Genomic DNA, 20,295 nt, shown 5'->3' with positions numbered 1-20,295 from the left:
GATCAGTGTTTCCCAACTCTGGTCCTCCAGTACCCCCAACAGTACACACTTATGTTGTAGCCCTGGACAACCCTCATTCAACACATTGAGGGCTTGATGATTAGTTGACAAGTTGAATCAGGTATGCTTGTCCAGCGTTGGAATAGAAATGTGTGCTGTCGAGGGTACTGGAGGACCAGGGTTGGGAAAAACTGCCTTACATCTTACTCATTTTGGACAGGAAAGAAAATGACACAGAATTCAGAACACTGTTCATTGATTAGATGCATTTGTTTAATTTTGTCAATATATTATCTGTAAAAACATTGGTAGCTGTAATTAGTTAAGAAAACAAAGCAAATACCAAAAATTGGGTGGTGTAATGGGGAAAATCCATGAATATAACATGGCTGTTCGTGTTTCTGTCCATATTGGGGAAATATCTCCCCAGTCCCTTACGGGGGAAAAAATGTAAACCAACCATTGGACATGCTTATGTTGCTTTAATGTCAAGTATTTGATCCATTCAATCAATGGCTACCTGTCCTACATAGTAATGTTAATGATCAATTCCATCTGTCCTAATTATTTTGCACTATAGTCATGTAATCAGACATTCTCTGACACTGAACGAGGGGGAGGGGGAATCCATCATTACACAGAGGAATTAATGATTGAAAGCATGTTACCCACCATGTTCAAGTTAGATAATAGATCTTACCAAGGGAAGGAAGAAAGGATGCATTACCAAGTACCTGGATATAATAGGGTCTCTGTTAGCCATAGGCTTATAGTGGATTTTGGCACCTTTATGGCTTGTCCCATGAAATGCCTGGTTATGTTTCTTCAGGCCCATTTATAAGACCCATTATGCTTATTTAGCATAAAGAAGCTTTATAATGAGAAAGATACCAAAACTATACAACTAGTTTGGAGGACAAGTGTGCTAACTCAAAACAGTAGTTCAAATACAATAAAATGCTGTGTTGTATTGTGTCAAAGTCCAAGACACTCATAGAGAGAGATCACAGATAAATTGAGTTTGATTAAATGACTCACGAGTAGCATCACAAGATGGACTTTGGGTACTAAACATAAGAATTATGAGACTTTTCCATCAAGCCATTTTGACAAATCCAAATTGCCAAAACATTTACAGGAGAGGCCTCAGATGCTCACAACCAGGGCTGGGCTTGTCTCCATTTCCTATAAAATAATGACAGTAAAAAAACATTATTGGATAACAAGGCAAAGTTAAAGGTCAGTAGTAGTCGGTAGACTAGTATGCATAATGGATAGTTGTATGTACATTCACCAATCTGGTTATCTGTAGAAGTATGTGAGGCCACAGAACCTCACTGTGCTHCTCACAAAGAGCACCTTCATCCTTAGTGTCAAATTATTCAAACAATCTGTATGCATGTAAACTCAATGCTACTGTTAGTTCCCAGAATCCAGGGATGCCCAACTAGTATTCTACGGCCTTTGGATTTTCACATCTCCCTGGTGCTGAGTTGTCCAATGAATGTCATAGAAAGTACACATCTGGTCGAAACCAGTTTTTGAATAGAAGACGAGACTGAAAACAAGCTGCACTCGAGCTGTGCACCCCGACCATAATCCCAAGAGTGGGTTTCACTCATGTTGTACAATAACCACCCCAGTTCTGTGCGTTCCTGCTCATCCGTAGGTGTTCCCGTTGCGGGCAGCCTGAGCATTGGTCCGGTTTCTGCTCCGGACCGGTTGGTCTCGGCTGAAGATGGTGTCCTGGTCACTGTCCAGCTCTGACTCGGACATCATGAGGCTGGAGTTGTGCTCCGTGCTCCTGTGTTTGATGTCTGAGAAGGGCACAGACCAGGTAGATCATGGCAGGGTGACCAAACACAGGAAATGTTTGAAATGTGTTGAATGAAAAATAAGACACTTACTGTATTTGGGCCTYAGCTCCATTTTCTCCTGTTCGTCCATGTTGTCCAGTATAGTGTACTTGGTGTTCTTCCCGACCTTAGTGCGCCTCCTAAACAAAACACATTTCTATTAAAGTTCCAATGCAGCCTTTAAAAAAAATCTCAATATCAAATAATTTCCAGGTAACAAGTACCTTACTGTGATTGTTTTCAATTCAAATAGTCTAAAAGATACATAAATAGCTTCTTAGCTAATATCCATTTTCATTTATTTTTACTATTTTCTACATTGTRRAATAATAGTGAAGACATCAAAACTATGAAATAACACATATGGAATCATGTAGTAACCAAAAACGTGTTAAACAAATCAAAATATATTTTCAATTTGAGATTCTTCAAAGTAGCCACGCTTTGCCTTGATTACAGCTTTGCACACTCAGCATTCTCTCAACCAGCTTCACCTGGAATGCTTTTCCAACAGTCTTGAAGGAGTTCCCACATATGCTGAGCACTTGTTGGCTGCTTTTACTTCACTCTGCGGCCCAACTCATCCCAAACCATCTCAATTTGGTTGAGGTCGGGTGATTGTGGAGGCCAGGTCATCTGATGCAGCATTCCATCACTCTCCTTCTTGGTCAAATAGCTCTTACACAGCCTGGAGATGTGTTGGGTCATTGTCCTGTTGAAAAASAAATTATAGTCCCACTAAGTGCAAACCAGATGGAATGGCGTATCACTGCAGAATGCTGTGGTAGCCATGCTGGTTAAGTGTGCCTTGAATTAGAAATAAATCACAGACAGTGTCCCCAGAAAAGCACCATCACACCTCCTCCTCCATGCTTCATGGTGGGAACCACACATGCGGAGATCATCCGTTCACCTACTCTGCGCCTCACAAAGACACAACACAGCAGTTGGAACCAAAAATCTCAATATCAATATAAATCAAAATATATTTGAGATTCTTCAAAGTAGCTACCCTTTACTTTGATGACAGCTTTGCACACTCTTGGCATTCTCTGAACCAGCTTCATGAGGTAATCACCTGGAATGCATTTCAATTAACAGGTGTGCCTTGTTCAAAGTTAGTTTGTGGAATTTCTTACCTTCTTAATGCGTTTGAGCCAATCAGTTGTGTTGTGACAAGGTAGGGGGTATACAGAAGATAGCCATATTTGGTAAAAGACCAAGTCCATATTATGGCAAGAACAGCTCAAATAAGCAAAGAGAAACGACAGTCCATCATTACTTTAAGACATTAAGTCAATCTGGAAAATTTCAAGAACTTTGAAAGTTTCTTCAAGTGCAGTCACAAAAACCATCAAGCGGTTTGATGAAACTGGCTCTCATGAGGAACACCACAGGAAAGGAAGACCCAGAGTTACCTCTGCTGCAGAGGATAAGTTCATTTGAGTTACCAGCCTCAGAAATTGCAGCCTAAATAAATGCTTCACAGAGTTCAAGTAACAGACACATCTTAACATCAACTGTTCAGAGGAGACTGCATGAATCAGGCCTTCGTGGTCAAATTGCTACAAAGAAACCACTACTAAAGGACACCAATAAGAAAAAGAGACTTGCTTGGGCCAAGAAACATGATATTGGACACACCTTGATTTTCCAAGATGGCGTAGCAGTCGGGCGTGTGTTTTGTCTTGTCCCGTGTAAATATAGTTTTCCACCAGAGACTCTGGGTTCGAGCCCAGGCTCTGTCGCAGCCGGCCGCGACTGGGAGGTCCATGGGGCGACGTACAATTGGCCTAGCGTCGTCCGGGTTAGGCCGGTAGGGATATCCTTGTCTCATCGCGCTCTAGCGACTCCTGTGGCGGGCCGGGCGCAGTGCACGCTGACCAGGTCGCTAGGCATACGGTGTTTCCTCCGATACATTGGTGCGGCTGGCTTCCGGGTTGGATGCGCGCTGTGTTAAAAAGCAGTGCGGCTTGGTTGGGTTGTGTTTCAGAGGACGCATGGCTCTCGACCTTCGTCTCTCCCAAGCCCGTACGGGAGTTGTAGCGATGAGACAAGACAGTAACGACTAACAACTGGATACCACGAAATTGGGGAGAAAAAGGGGGTAAAAAAWAWATATATATATAGTTTTATATATCGTTTTCTCTTGTATATATTTATTATATATTTTAATCTCACTTTCCATCTACGGACTGAATATACTCTCCTGCAACCCGCCTCACCCAATGTGGTACGGATCTGCTATTTTTATACTTTAGAACCGGAACCCCCATCAGAAGTTAGCCAGCTAACTAGCTACTAGCTAGTAGTCAGTTAGCCACTGCTAGCGGTCTTAACCGTTAACTCGAACAACAGCCAGCCTCAGCTCGCTCAATACCTGCTAGTCTGCACAGTGCGATATCAACCCAGAGCATATCGGACTGCTTTTTCTCTACCAGATCTCTGGATTCCTACAGCAAGCTCTGAACCTTTACAMCGGATCATCGCAGCTAGCTAGCTGCAATCCGAGTGGCTACTCCTGGCTAACGTCTCTGTCCCAAAGCAAGCACCAGTTAGCCTTGAGCTAGCCTCGAGCTAGGCCTATCTCCCGGCTTGCCGAAGAGATCCACCAGCTAATTCTTGGGCTACAATACCTCTTTTGCCAATTGGCCTGGACCCTTTACTGCCGACACGGAGCCCCGCCAATCCTTCACGACTGGTCTGCCGACGTAATCGTCCGAGGTGGTTTCAACAGGCTCTTCCATTGCGACATTGCCAAAGGCCCATCTGCTATCCCCGGCCCGCTAGCTGTCTGAATCACCGTGTCTCCAGCTCGCCTAGAGTAGTAGCGACTACTGAATCGGCTCCCTGACTCACCTATTGCTACGCATTGGGCCCTATGATCACTCGGCTACACATGCCTCTCCCTAATGTCAATATACCTTGTCTATTGCTGTTTTGGTTCGTGATTATTGTCTTATTTCACTGTAGAGCCCCCAGCCCTGCCCAATATGCCTTAGATAGCCCTTTCGTCCCACCCCCCACACACACGGTGACCTCACCTCGCTTAACTGGTGCCTCTAGAGACAAAACCTCTCTCATTGTCACTCAATGCCTASGCTTACCTCCACTAYACTTACCTCCATCTGCTCCTTTCACTCTGTGTTCTGAATGCACTGGATGACCAGTTCTTATAGCCTTTAGCCGTACCTTTATCCTACTCCTCCTCTGTTCCTCTGGTGATGTAAAGGTTAACCCATGCCCTGCAGCCCCCAGCACCACTGCCATTCCCCAGGCGCTCTCATTTGTTGACTTCTGTAACCGTAAAAGCCTTGGTTTCAAGCATGTTAACATCAGAAGCCTCCTCCCTAAGTTTGTTTTATTCACTGCTTTAGCACACTCCGCCAACCCTGATATCCTAGCCGTGTCTGAATCCTGGCTCAGGGAGGCCATCAAAAATCCAGAAATTTCGATCCCCAACTACAACATTTTCCGACAAGATCGAACTGCCAAAGGCGGCGGAGTTGTAATCTACTGCAGAGATAGCCTGCAGAGTTCTGTCAAACTATCCAGGTCTGTGCACAAACAATTCGAGCTTCTACTTTTAAAAATCCACCTTTCCAGAAACAAGTCTCTCACCGTTGCCGCTTGTTATAGACCCTCCTCAGCCCCCAGCTGTGCTCTGGACACCATATGTGAATTGATTGCCCCCATCTATCTTCAGAGTTCGTACTGTTAGGTGACCTAAACTGGGATATGCTTAACACCCCGGCCGTCCTACAATCTAAGCTATCTCAATCTCACGCAAATTATCAAGGAACCAACCAGGTACAACGCTAAATCCGTAACCATGGGCACCCTCTTAGATATCATCCTGACCAACTTGCCCTCTAATTACAACTCTACCATCTTCAACCAGGATCTCAGCGATCACTGCCTCATTGCCTGTGTCCGTAATGGGTCCGTGGTCAAACGACCCCTCCCCCCCATCACTGTCAAACGCTCCCTAAAACACTTCAGCGAGCAGGCCTTTCTAATCGACCTGGCCCGGGTATCCTGGAAGGATATTGACCTCATCCCGTCAGTAGAGGATGCCTGGTTGCTCTTTAAAAGTGCTTTCCTCACCACCTTAAATAAGCATGCCCCATTCAAAAAATGTAGAACTAAGAACCCTTGGTTCACCCCAGACTTGACTGCCCTTGACCAGCACAAAAGCAACATGTGGCGTTCTGCATTAGCATCGAATAGCCCCTGCGATATGCAACTTTTCAGGGAAGTCAGGAACCAATATACACAGACAGTTAGGAAAGCTAAGGCTAGCTTTTTCAAACAGAAATTTGCATCCTGTAGCACTAATTACAAAAAGTTTTGGGACACTGTAAAGTCCATGGAGAATAAGAGCACCTCCTCCCAGCTGCACACTGCACTGAGGCTAGGAAACACTGTCACCACCGATAAATCTACGATAATCGATCATTTCAATAAGCATTTTTCGACAGCTGGCCATGCTTTCCACCCAGCTACCCCTACCCCGGCCAACAGCTCTGCATCCCCTGCAGCAACTTGCCCAAGACCCCCCCCCCGCCGCTTCTCCTCCACCCAAATTCCAGATAGCTGATGTTCTGAAAGAGCTGCATAATCTGGATCCCTACAAATCAGCTGGGCTAGACAATCTGGACCCTCTCTAAAATGAACCGCCAAAATTGTTGCAACCCCTATTACTAGCCTGTTCAACCTTTCTTTCGTATCGTCTGAGATCCCCAAAGATTGTAAAGCTGCCGCGGTCATCCCCCGCTTCAAAGGGAGAGACACTCTAGACCCAAACTGCTATAGACCTAGATCCATCCTGCCCTGCCTTTCCAAAATCTTCGAAAGCCAAGTTAACAAACAGATCACCGACAATTTCGAATCCCACCGTACCTTCTCTACTATGCAATCTGGTTTCCGAGCTGGTCATGGGTGCACCTCAGCCACGCTCAAGGTCCTAAACGATATCATAACCGCCATCGATAAAAGACAGTACTGTGCAGCAGTCTTCATTGACCTGGCCAAGGCTTTCGACCCTGTCAATCACCACATTCTTATCGGCAGACTCAATAGCCTTGGTTTCTCAAATGACTGTCTCGCCTGGTTCACCAACACCAACTACTTCTCAGATAGAGTTCAGTGTGTCAAATCAGAGGGCCTATTGTTCGGACCTCTGGCAGTCTCTGGGGGTACCACAGGGCCGATTCTTTTCTCTGTATATATGAATGATGTCGCTCTTGCTGCTGGTGATTCTTTGATCCAGCTCTACACAGACGACACCATTCTGTATACATCTGGCCCTTCTTTGGACACAAACCTCTAAATTAGCTTCAATGCCATACAACACTCCTTCCGTGGCCTCCAACTGCTTTTAATTGCTAGTAAAACTAAATGCATGCTCTTCAACCGATTGCTGCCCGCACCCGCACGCCCCACTAGCATCACTACTCGGGATGGTTCTGACTTAGAATATGTGGACAACTACAAATATTAGGTGTCTGGTTAGACTGTAAACTCTCCTTCCAGACTTACAGTAAGCATCTCCAATCCAAAATTAAATCTAGAATCGGCTTCCTATTTCACAACAAAGCCTCCTTCACTCATGCTGCCAAAAATAGCCTGGTAAAACTGACTATCCTACCGATCCTTGACTTTGACGATGTCATTTACAAAATAGTTTCCAACACTCTACTCAGAAAACTGGATGTAGTCTATCACAGTGCCATCCGTTTTGTCACCAAAGCTCCATATACTACCTACCACTGCAACCTGTATGCTCTCGTTGGCTGGCCCTCGCTACATGTTCGTCGCCAAACCGACTGGCTCCAGGTCATCTATAAGTCTTTGCTAGGTAAAGCCCCGCCTTATCTCAGCTCACTAGTCACCATTGCAACACCCACCCGTAGCACGCGCATCCCCAAAGCCAACACTTACTTTGGCTGCCTTTCCTTCCAGTTCTCTGCTGCCAATGACTGTAACGAATTGCAAAAATCACTGAAGCTGGAGACTTATATCTCCCTCTCTAACTTTAAGCATCAGCTGTCAGAGCAGCTTACCGATCATTGTACCTGTACACAGCCAATCTGTAAATAGCACACCCAACTACCTCATCCCCATATTGTTATTTATCTTCTTGCTATTTTGCACCCCAGTATCTCTACTTGCACATCATCATCTGCACATCTATCACTCCAGTGTTAATGCTAAATAATGCTAATGCTAAGTAATTATTTCGCTTCTATGGCCTATTTAATGTCTTACCTCCCTAATCTTCTACATTTGCACACACTGTACATAGATTGTTTTATTGTGTTATTGACTGTACGTTTGTTTGTGTAACTCTGTGTTGTTTTTGTCGCACTGCTTTGCTTTATCCTGGCCAGGTCGCAGTTGTTAATGAGAACTTGTTCTCAACTGGCCTACCTGGTTAAATAAAGGTGAAATAAAAAACAAGCAATGGACATTAGACCGGTGGAAATGTGTCCTTGTATCTGATGAGTCCAAATTTGAGATTTTTGGTTCCAACTGCTGTGTCTTTGTGAGGCGCAGAGTAGGTGAACGGATGATCTCCGCATGTGTGGTTCCCACCGTGAAGCATGAAGGAGGTGTGATGGTGTGGGGGTGCTTTGCTGGGGACAYTGTCTGTGATTTATTTCTAATTCAAGGCACAYTTAACCAGCATGGMTACCACAGCATTCTGCAGCGATACGCCATTCCATCTGGTTTGCACTTAGTGGGACTATMATTTGTTTTTCAACAGGACAATGACCCAACACATCTCCAGGCTGTGTAAGGGCTATTTGACCAAGAAGGAGAGTGATGGAGTGCTGCATCAGATGACCTGGCCTCCACAATCACCCGACCTCAACCAAATTGAGATGGTTTGGGATGAGTTGGACCGCAGAGTGAAGTAAAAGCAGCCAACAAGTGCTCAGCATTTGTGGGAAGTCCTTCAAGACTGTTGGAAAAGCATTCCAGGTGAAGCTGGTTGAGAGAATGCCGAGTGTGCAAAGCTGTAATCAAGGCAAAGAGTGGCTACTTTGAAGAATCTCAAATTGAAAATATATTTAGATTTGTTTAACACTTTTTTGGTTACTACATGATTCCATATGTGTTATTTCGTAGTTTTGACGTCTTCTATTATTTCACAATGTAGAAAATAGTAAAAATAAAGAAAACCCTTGAATGAGTAGGTGTGTCCAAACATTTGACTGGTATTATATATATATATATATATATATATATATATATATATATATAAACACAGGAAATCACATGTTTTACTGCACTGGGCCTTTAACAAACAGCTAATCATAAAATCTATATAGGACATTGCTGTGTGTCTGAGCAAGAAAGGAAAGGTCACCTTTTGCAGCAGTAGACACACGTCCAGGTGACTGTCACGATGAAGACAATGACCATGAAGAAGGACAGGATGAAGTAGAGAACCCGCCACTCTGCCAAACAGAATAGAGAAAGGACTGGCACTGTGAATGTAGCATCTCACAGCAGACGGGGCAAACAAGTATGTCGTCCTCTCAGGACCGATGAATGAACATKGCTCACCACAGTTGCTCTCTCCATCACCAAAGAACCGGCGAATGAGGTTCTCTGTCCAAAAGGGGTCACAGACGCACTCCTTGGTGATTGGGTCACACGTCCCATGGCCCGAGCAGCGGAGCAAGCACACTGTGTGGGGTGTGGGATGAACACCAATACACAAACAGGATCAGCATACACCACGGCAGAGGACAAATACAGACAGCTTTCTTAGTCACCAAGTGATGAGACGTCATCTAGTCTAATTTAATCTCTCATGTAATATAATCAGATATGGTCTATAATGTTGTTATAACATTGAAACAGGCTTTGATATAATATGGTATGATAAGGTAAGATGTGGTGTTCTGTGTTGTGGTACTCACTGACTGTATCCACTCGAAGGACTCTGAAGAGCAGGTATTCAGTCTTCTCCCTCAGCAGCTGACCACGCAGCAGAATGGCCAGTTTAGGACCAGGGACTGGCCCCTCAGGACCCTGCACTGAGAACCTCAGCACTGTGCTACACACACACACACAGAATACACATGAACAATGTGTAAAAAAAACAAAAAAAACATGAGTGCTTTGTATGTGTTTTCTGCATTGGGCAGTACCTGATATCTGAGTGTCCCCATAGGCCCCTTAGGTGTAGGTCATTGTCCAGGACGTGGAGCAGTGCGGCCAACTGTCTGAGCACTGTGTCCTTCTGTGACACACTCACCTGGGCCAGCGCCACCAACATCTCCACCTCCACCTCCTCACGACCCCCAGGGTCTGTGGACACACAGAGAACATACCCACTCTGACAGAACACACATATGCTGTACGTGCTGTTCAGCTCTTCCTCCTAATGCTCGTCATGGTCCGTGGGGAAACACAGTCTGAGAACACACACACATCTACCTGGCCGCACTTCCATGGTGGCTGTGGCGATGCTGCTGCGTCCCTGGGTGTCTGTGACACGCAGCTGGAACAGATAGGTCCCCTCCACCAAGTTGGCCAGGCACAAGAAGGCCTGCTGCTCTGAACCATACAGCACGTCCTGGGGGAACGACAGGACAGAGTAGTTCCTACCTTAAAGTAGTTCCTACTTCCTACCAGTTTAGCTAACAGCAYATTACAAGTTCAAACTATATTTAYCGTATACCTAAGTATCAAGACTCCTCTCACTCACCCCAGCAGCAGGGCTCTGACTGTCCCGGACCCAGAGGAAGTGCACCTTGCCTGGGTCACCATCCGTCACTGAGCCTCTGAGCACCAGGGAGTTGTTGGGCAGGGTGAGGGTATGGCTGCCGCTGGCATGTGCTACAGGTGGAAGGCTTCTGGCTGAGGGAGGATGGACAACAGGCTGTAGATAAATACCATCATTTTCAACCAGCCTGGGTGATGATGTCTCATCTTGTTTTGAACAGTTTTGCGGTGTTTGAAGCATTGTTTGTTTTCTTAGCAGGTTGACGTTTATTGTCATGAATTATTGTTAGGGTTAGGCATTAGGGTTAGCAGTGTGGTTAAGGTTAGGTTTAAAATCACATGTTATTGCTTTGTGGCTGTGCCAGCTAGGGACCACTCTGCAGAGCTGCCTCCAGTACATGAGTCATCACAATAAATGCCAACCTGTGTTTTCTTACCCTCTTGAACCCTGACTGTGAGCAAGGCACTGTCTTTCAGCCCTTCTTGGTCACTCACAGTCAGACTAAATGTATAGCGGCCCGCTCTGAGGCCCGTTACTATGGCTATGGGCTTGTCCACACCCTCTGTCCTTGACCCTGGAGGACCTCTATAAAACAACAGAGAAAATGACATTGTGAGAAGGCTCTTCAGCTTGTTCTTCATATCTTTATAGACTTTTATGGACTCAACCGTTGACCTATATGAACAGCGTTGGTACCTGATGGTGTCCCAGTGGTAGCTGGTGACGGCGTGGTCATCAGTGCTGCTGCTTCCGTCCAAGGTGACGCTGGTCACTGGGAGGGTCAGCTGCCTGTTAGGACCCACTATAGCCACAGGGGCTCCGTTTGACTCCTTGACCTCAGCTATGGGGGTGCTTTTGTTCTCTATGAGACAGAGAAAAACAGGTAATTTGTTGAAACATGTCCTATTCATGTTTTGATACCCTTGGCTTTACCTTGGGTTTACTACTAGGTGGACTAAGGTAAAGGAATGCCTGAGGTAAACTGCCTGAGGACAATCCAATGGTGTAAAACATATCTGGTACTCTGTTATAATCTTAATACTGTCCTTATGTAATTTACCTGTCTTATGAGTGACAGAGGCACTGACAGAGGAGGTAGCTGCAGTAGGGTCATCCTGCCTGTGGGCCAGGGTAGCAGCAAGGCCAGAGCTGGAGGTGGGAGTGACATGGCTGGGGTAGGGCATTTGGTCATTCTCCACTGACTGAATGACCTTCACTGTAGCCATGGTGGAGTCTGACAACCCGGCAGAATCTGTAATGGTCAACCTGGAAAAAATCAAGATGATTCCAGCTATTCTTGTATTGTGGTGGTGGTGGGGAAACATTGATGGTAATGGCTTACACATTACCATCAATGTCTATGTCACGTTTCCATGAGGCTTCATTTAAAAAGAATGTCAGCTAAGGTTTTTTATAGGGAAGATATAACTATCTAAAGAAGAAAGAAAACCTTTGGTCCTGTATTCCTGTTAGTTAAACACCAACTATGATTAATAGAGACCGTGCACTGTAACTATCAGTGCAGTCTGACCTTTGTTCCATGGTAGAGCAGCATACCCAAACTATTGTGTCTTCCATTCATTGTTTGAATTTCAATCCTTGAATTGACTGAGATTAAATTAAATTGGACCCCAAGTCTAGGCCACAGAGGTCCTATCCATACCTGAACGTGTACTCCCCAGGGGCAAGGTTGGATAGGTTGAGAATCTGTGTGTCCGAGAAAGCTCCAAGCTCTATGGATGGACCTCCAACCTGCTCCCAGTGATGGCTGATGATCACTCCATCATCAGAACTCTCTGTGAGGGACCATCAAACACAAGATAGTCATAATATAGGCCAAATCTATTCTGTAAACGGACGCACATGATATCTCATTAGGTGGGTGCTTGATAGAATTGACAGTCAAATAATTGGATAGGACCTGCAAACTCAAATTCATCAACAGATTTAAATACTGGCTGTCACGATCGTAGAAATAACATTCGGACCAAGGCGCAGCGTGATATGGGTTCCACATCTTTTTATTCGTGAAACGCACAAAACAAGAAAAAAGCAACCGATACGTGAAACTAAGGAGTGCTCACAGGCAACTACACATAAACAAGATCCCTGTCTCTTATACACATCTAGATGTGTATAAGAGACAGGCAGCGTGATATGGGTTCCACATCTTTTTATTCGTGAAACGCACAAAACAAGAAAAAAGCAACCGATACGTGAAACTAAGGAGTGCTCACAGGCAACTACACATAAACAAGATCCCTGTCTCTTATACACATCTAGATGTGTATAAGAGACAGATGTTGGAGCAGTTGAGTGTGCATACCCTAATTGCTCTTAGTCCAGTATTTTGATATTAGACTAAACTCCTCGATCTGTAATGTTCATTCATCTGTCTGATACTACTGCTCTGGTGACACTGTCTCTTATACACATCTAGATGTGTATAAGAGACAGGTCTGATACTACTGCTCTGGTGACAAGAGGAAGACTGCCCTCTACTGATTCATCAGTAGAGGGCACCATGTCCAGCAGCATCTCAACATCTACAGGGGAACATTTCTCCTGTCCATTTCTCATTTTGGGTTACTGTCATGATGATAAATATTTAGATAATACATGAACCCAACAGCTAAAACAAATTATTTATTGAGGTTGTTACAAACTTGGAAAAGAAAGAACACACTGATGCAAAAACCATTTCTCAATTTAATGAATATGGTCTTACATTTACATTTTAGTAATTTAGCAGACACTCTTATCCAGAGCGAAATACAGGAGCAACTAGGGTTAAGTGCCTTGCTCAAGGGTACATCGACAGATTTTTCACCTAGTCGGCTCTGGGATTCGGTTACTGGCCTAAACGCTCTTAACCACTAGGCTACCTGCCACCCCAGCTATATAGTATTATATGCAAACTATTCAATTACACGATATCTGAAACAGATAGCTTATTTTGTTTACAATAATACAGTAATTGTTCATTTATAAGGCGTTTAGAAGTAGAATATACACGCCACAATGGAAATGGCCGCTTCTCTGTTGCACTCTTTCATTGGGAAGTTTTGTTCTAGCATCTATTTTTTTCAGTATTTGACATTGTTTATTTTAAAGTGCTACCCCAAGATTATGTTAAAGTAGGCTAGCTTGGCCTGAAAGCCATTCTGTTAAAATATGTTCTAATGTTCATTAGGTATAACCCATAAGTCCTCACAGTCTTTCTATGTCAAGCAAACAGTAGCTATAAGAAATAGTTTAAATTCAGCTTGTAAACTGAAATCAGCATTTTCCCCACATTTCATATATCTAAGTCAGAGGAGAATCACTGGGTCCAACGTGACAGTGGCCTACATGTCAAATCGCTGGTCTCCAAGGGGAAAAGCCTGGTCACAGCTCCATCTCTTGGCTCTAAGGGCGAAGCCGCTCACAGTGCTACTGGTGACCTGCACCACCCGTCAAAGCCCCAAAAGGCTAAATCCTGCTTGTTGACCCCATCAACCCCAATGAAATCAGGATGATCCTGAGGAAGGTTGGTTGTCTAAGCTCATCTCAGACGGCTGTGTCATGTCCTAAGCTATCCCAGCGGGCCTCACAGTGTCCAGTCCTGTCCCAGAGTGCTGTGCAGCATGTGGAAGGCAGTGCCTGTCAGGTGCCTGGCCACATTTCCTGCCCACTGACAGAGAAGCTGCTGAACAACATAACAAAGAAAGAAATGAAGTTAAAAAAATACATAAATAAAAAGAAAGGACCTGGAAAAGAAATGGAGCAAGCTGCAGAGGCCTAAAGTGATCCTCAAGCTGCGACGGGGCGAAACCCGCCCTCAGCAGCAGCAGACTGAAGACAACAGCCAGCCAGATGGAAGGGGGCTCTGCCAGTATGTCAGATAAGGCGTCTATCAACAAAGGACAGAAGAGAGCAGCCAGCCAGATGGAACGAATAGAACTCCAAATCCAAACGCTTCTTCAATATCCCTCCCAGCCAGAAGAAGTYTAGAGTCATTCATATTTACTCATATGCATTTGCACCCAGCCACGTAGCCAATCACACATACACACACAAGCACTAACAACATTTGCTTTTAAGTTTAGGTTTGCAGCATCTATTAGTTTGAAAATACACTTTTACATTAACCACACACAGYCAGTGTGTAGTATTTGTATTCATATCAGTCTGTTTTATGGTACATCAGAGCTGTGACTGATCATTCATCTGATATATATTTATCTTTAGTAGGCCTACTCTAAAAGTAAATAGTAAAATTATGGTAAGATTAGTCACCATCCAAAGCCAACTATTTCATACATACGGCTGCCGTTGATGATGGTTGAGCTGGTTGGAAGTGACACGACCTGGGTTACTGGGAGGGTGACGGCTTTGGCGGTCTGGTTCCTTCTCGCCGCTGTAAGGTAAGAGATATTCCATCCATTAGGACTGTCAGCAATGTGTGACTGCTGTGTGCCCWTTCTAATTAATCCAGGAAATAAACTTCAGATCATGCTTGTAAAAAACATTGTGTTTGTGACTGTACCAGTTTGTGGCTCTGGGCCGACGGAGGCTACCAGTTCCACTGTGTCCCTGGGCAACGTTCGCTCTACAGGATTGTCAGATTATACAGAGACAAGCGATTGAGAATAAAACAAGAAAATATGAGATAGAAACAGGTTATGTAACAGGGGGAACAAAGAATATGAAAGACTACCTACAGATCACCAATTAAGGTTAAAAACAAATCCAATGAACAAAAACAAATTGCAGTACCTGTCTGTGTGGATGTGGTCAGGGGTACAGTACTGGACAGATGAGATGGGGCTTTATTGGGATGGGAAGTCCTTATTTGGCTCGGTTGGGAGGAGTGAACACTGTCATTCTGTGGTTTGGGYGTGAATGTTGGCMCTGAGCTGGCCAAGGATGTGTTCTGTAGTTCACTATCCTACAATGAAAACAACAGCAAATACATTACTATTTGTATTAGTAAAACAAGACTTGTTAATAAAGAATCTGTATTGCAAATTCCCAAATTAACCCTCTCTCCAAATCCCCCTCCAAATCCCCCTCCTGGGAATGGCTGACAAGCCTACATTAGCAAGAGAAGCTATGTGGATTACAGTATGTCCTATTCTCAAAGGATACGTGAAGGTCAGGCGCGCTGAGTGAATGTGACTACAGAGCAATTGAGTCAGCAAAATGTCACTGTAATAACACACACACACACACACACACATATATGCAGACTGTCAGCTGGGTGACCGTTTATCATACCTCAGGGAAGTAAGCCTATTTAAAATGTCCCAGCTGTCTTTACAGGAGATATTTCCAACTATCTGCCTTAATTTAGACAGACTACGTTTTCATGGCCAGGATGTCCACTAATTGTGAGCTAAATCTAATCACTGTATTGGATCAATGGAACATAAAACATCTATGTAACCCAGTATCATTTCCATCATGTCCTGTCAAACATGTGGTCMTCATACTGCCTGAAACCCTTTCCATGCCATCATTTMTTGTTGCRTTATGATTCCTGCYCATTGTTTCATCTGAMACTTACTTTCTTGTTTTCAGGTGTAGTGCCAGATGTGGGGTCACTGGGGGGTGCCCCCTGGTTGATAGCTGCCCCAGTGGAAGGACTGGGCAGGCTGCTTTCAGCCCCTTCTGTTGCAAATCTCAGCCCCACTAGCCTGCCTTCACTTTCCGATAGGTTGAAACCATCCCTCCCTTCCAATGCTGCAGGCCAATCTAGAAGATCCCCACCGTTATCCTCAGGGCCAAGTTCACTCTCAGGGTATTCCAAACCCATCCCACCTGGGTCATCAAAATCCATCTGGGGCCCATCTAACAGGGCTAGGTCCTTCAGTGCCTCCACGTCCCCAGAGGGGCGGGGCCTCCAGCGACTGGGGTAGGGCTCCCCCCTGACCAGAGACTGGAGCAGCAGGGTCTGGGGGGATCCTCTCTGCAGGAAGGCCATATAGGAATCAGCTCCAGGTCTCTGTCTGGGCTGACAGTTCTCCCTCTGCTGGCAGCTGAGGATGTAGCAGCGACGCTCAAACAGCCAGGCCAGGTTACAACCRGGCACATCACAACASGCCYCGGCACACTGCGCMAGAGATGACACGTCYGGCACCCGCARGATATTGCTGCTCCTCAGGGCCGGGGAGACCACAGCCTCTGAGTAGGTCGCACCCTGCCAGCACTGTGACGCCTCTGCAGCTATGGTACAGAGCACAGAGATATATGGTCAAACAGCTTTTGCTTATACTTTGCTTAMATTTAGTAAAAGTCAGCAATAAAATCAGCTTGTTTCACAGTGGGAAGAGTCGCCTTCCAACATGCTCCACTAAGGCATTAACCAGATGGAACCATTAAACGGAGGAAAACTAGCATTAATTATTCAGCGATCACTTCACTGATACTGTGAGCCTAGGTATACTCACATCTTAGCTCTCAACAATATCCTCTGATAACTGAGGGACAAGGAATCAGCTGCTTTCTTTGTGTCACTGAACACAACACAGTGGCGAGTGTACGATAATGAACAAATGGACTCAATAACAGCAAACGTAATTCTTCTGCTGCTCTCACAAGGGGATATTGAGTGCACAAGCAGATCCTGGTAAACATCACCCAAATATACTGCCACTCTTAGAATGAATCAATAAGCTTTTTGGAGGTACTTAAAGGGCATATTTGGGTTCGTTATCCTGTTACTAATTGTTCATTTTAACCCGGGAAAAGCATCTCTCAGTGAAACCATTGTCTTTTTAACAACATGGGTGTCACACCCTGATCTGTTTCACCTGTCTTTGTGATTGTCTCCACCCCCCTCCGGGTGTCGCCCATCTTCCCCATTATCCCCTGTGTATTTATACCTGTGTTCTCTGTTCGTCTGGTTTGTCAAGTCAACCAGCGGTTTGCCTCAGCGCCTGCTTTTCCCAGTCTCTCTTTTTCGCGCCCTCCTGGTTTTGACCCTTGCCTGTCCTGACTCTGAGCCCACCTGCCTGACCACTCTGTCTGACCCTGAGCCTGCCTGCCGACCTGTACCTTTGCCCCACCTCTGGATTATTGACCTCTGCCTACACTGACCCTGAGCCTGCCTGCCATCCAAACATGACTGCTGTTTGTTAACTTTATGAATGCTACAATACAACATAGAACACATAGCAAGAATATTCATTTAACATGAGGTACAGACACAAGAATGTAATTTTAAAGATGTCCCCTAACCTTCCACATAGTGCAGGATGAGACCGAGAAGCAGGTGAGCTCCTGTCTGCATGATGCACCRGACAGACTGATCTAAACCTGGAACACAGAAGAAATCAGAAACATTACACATTGTCCCAGATAATACTAATAATAATCACATCACCTACTGTATCTACCAATGACCACTTTGATACTCACAAAAGCAACATGGATTCTCCTACCCACAGAGAATGACCATTAGTATCCTCCTGCCTCATGTTGAGTGGATGGTGTGTGACTCCTCCATCCTTGGCAAGGATGACACAGCATCGCTCTCTGCCCATACCTCCCATGGTGGACTCTACTGGTGGTAACCTGTTACTACTGTCACCCTGCTGTGTGCTTACTGGGTAGGTAAACAATTATCATATTTATGTTGTTTCAGCTAATTGTTAAGGGTAGTGGTTAGGATAAAGTGTTATTCTAATATAGGGCTAAAGATCAAGGGTCACTGTTAGTCACTGTATTTGAACTCAGGACAAAGCACTGCATTTGAACTCAGGATTGATCCCATTATCTGGGTTTTTGTATACCATGCTGAGAAAGTCACTGAATAAGCTGACACCATAGAAGGCTCTAAATAACTAATTAATCAATCAATTACTTAATCATGAGTAAACCTAACATATTGGTAATGTGTGGTCGCACTAAAACACTACATCCAATAAAGTCAACAAGCTGATTTCCTTTACTTTCTCCCGATCCCCTAACGTTATATTATAAAACGCTGTTTCACCACCAAGGACAGCGACTACCCTCGGCGAGAGAGGTAGTGGAGAAAAAGGGGTTTATGAGGCCTTTGATATTGACGCAACCAACTTTTTTTCTAGACTGGGGTCTGCTACAGTATTCTAGAAGCTAACGTCATTAGCCTACTAACCTCACGGTTGTTGAGGGGATAACATGGTTCGACTGTGTAGCCTACTACAACAGGATATCGAATTTAAATAGATACTACCGAGCAAGCCAGAGCAGTTCAACTATTCAAAGCAGCCCTACAGCACTGTTACTGCTCATTCATACCTGTTACTGCTCATACAGCACTTGCGAAAGATGTAGCTACACGTGAGACACTCACCAAGGATGAAGGGTGCAAAAATGTATCCAAATACCGTTAGAAGTGAACGTCGTTGTTCCAGTCGAAAAGACAAATTAGGGGGTGTAGTGTCCCGGCGCTCAGACACTGTGCAGTCGAAATACGCTTAGCTCGGCTCGGTTGTCACTGTCTTGTTCACGCCAGCTACTGTACCATCCTTCTCCGCTGTTCCCCTGCTGCTGTTACCAGTAGACATCCTTTGTAGCTCTTTTGGGCGCAGCCGGCTGGGTGGTGGTGTGTCTCGAGAGGCAATTTGATCTGCAGCTGAGCAAAATTAATGCGCACTGATATTCGGGGAAAGGATGCTCATGTCATGCTGCTCACCATCACTGCCTGGCCTCGGTGGCTTGCCTTCCATGCAAGGGGAGGAGGACGATATATCTTCAATATACAGTACCAGTCAAAAGATTGGACACACCTACTCATTCAAGGGTTTTTCTTTATTTGTACTATTTTCAACATTGTAGAATTATAGTGAAGACATCAAAACTATGAAATAACACATGGAATTATGTAGTAACCAAAAAAAGTGTTAAACAAATCAAAATATATACACTGCTCAAAAAAATAAGGGAACACTAAAATAACACATCCTAGATCTGAATGAATGAAATATTCTTATTATACTTTTTTCTTTACATAGTTGAATGTGCTGACAACAAAATCACACAAATTATCAATGGAAATCAAATTTATCAACCCATGGAGGTCTGGATTTAGAGTCACACTCAAAATTAAAGTGGAAAACCACACTACAGGCTGATCCAACTTTGATGTAATGTCCTTAAAACAAGTCAAAATGAGGCTCAGTAGTGTGTGTGGCCTCCACGTGCCTGTATGACCTCCCTACAACGCCTGGGCATGCTCCTGATGAGGGGCGGATGGTCTCCTGAGGGATCTCCTCCCAACCTGAGCTAAAGCATCCGCCAACTCCTGGACAGTCTGTGGTGCAACGTTGCGTTGGTGGATGAGCGAGACATGATGTCCCAGATGTGCTCAATTGGATTCAGGTCTGGGAACGGGCGGGCAGGTCCATAGCATCAATGCCTTCCTCTTGCAGGAACTGCTGACACACCCAGCCACATGAGGTCTAGCATTGTCTTGCATTAGGAGGAACCCAGGGCCAACCGCACCAGCATTAGTCTCACAAGGGGTCTGAGGATCTCATCTCGGTACCTAATGGCAGTCAGGCTACCTCTGGCGAGCACATGGAGGGCTGTGCGGCCCCCCAAAGAATGCCTCCCCACACCATGACTGACCCACCGCCAAACCGGTCATGCTGGAGGATGTTGCAGAGCAGCAGAACGTTCTCCACGGCGTCTCCAGACTCTGTCACGTCTGTCACATGTGCGTGTGAA

The 20,295-nt window shown here is 45.0% G+C and overlaps 1 protein-coding gene across 2 annotated transcripts; it reads right to left on the bottom strand.

Moving 5' to 3' along the window:
* Positions 1 to 243: 243 nt before the first annotated feature.
* Positions 244 to 19,287, bottom strand: kiaa0319 (KIAA0319 ortholog). Of its 2 annotated transcripts, none has more exons than XM_023989004.2 (18): positions 18,954 to 19,287; positions 17,821 to 17,898; positions 16,148 to 16,806; positions 15,358 to 15,529; positions 15,128 to 15,190; positions 14,906 to 14,998; positions 12,263 to 12,395; positions 11,660 to 11,865; positions 11,296 to 11,461; positions 11,036 to 11,184; positions 10,582 to 10,733; positions 10,311 to 10,449; positions 10,022 to 10,181; positions 9,791 to 9,927; positions 9,432 to 9,554; positions 9,232 to 9,322; positions 1,908 to 1,996; positions 244 to 1,817 (listed from the first exon to the last, which is right to left on the bottom strand). In XM_023989004.2, the coding sequence occupies exons 2-18, from the start codon at positions 17,870 to 17,872 to the stop codon at positions 1,660 to 1,662; spliced, it is 2,742 nt and encodes a 913-aa protein (XP_023844772.1). In that variant the 5' UTR covers positions 17,873 to 17,898; positions 18,954 to 19,287; the 3' UTR covers positions 244 to 1,659. The 2 variants fall into 2 exon arrangements, 1 of the variants encoding a protein (XP_023844772.1); XR_011480032.1 differs by lacking the exon at positions 244 to 1,817 and adding an exon at positions 2,351 to 2,568 and having other exon boundaries at positions 1,913 to 1,996.
* Between the last annotated feature and the right edge of the window lie 1,008 nt (positions 19,288 to 20,295).

This window comes from Salvelinus sp. IW2-2015, linkage group LG6.1, assembly GCF_002910315.2.
Source record: "Salvelinus sp. IW2-2015 linkage group LG6.1, ASM291031v2, whole genome shotgun sequence".
Classification (NCBI taxonomy): Eukaryota; Metazoa; Chordata; class Actinopteri; order Salmoniformes; family Salmonidae; genus Salvelinus; species Salvelinus sp. IW2-2015.
Note: the sequence above shows the minus strand (reverse complement) of the source record. Positions and strands in the feature narration are given on the sequence as shown.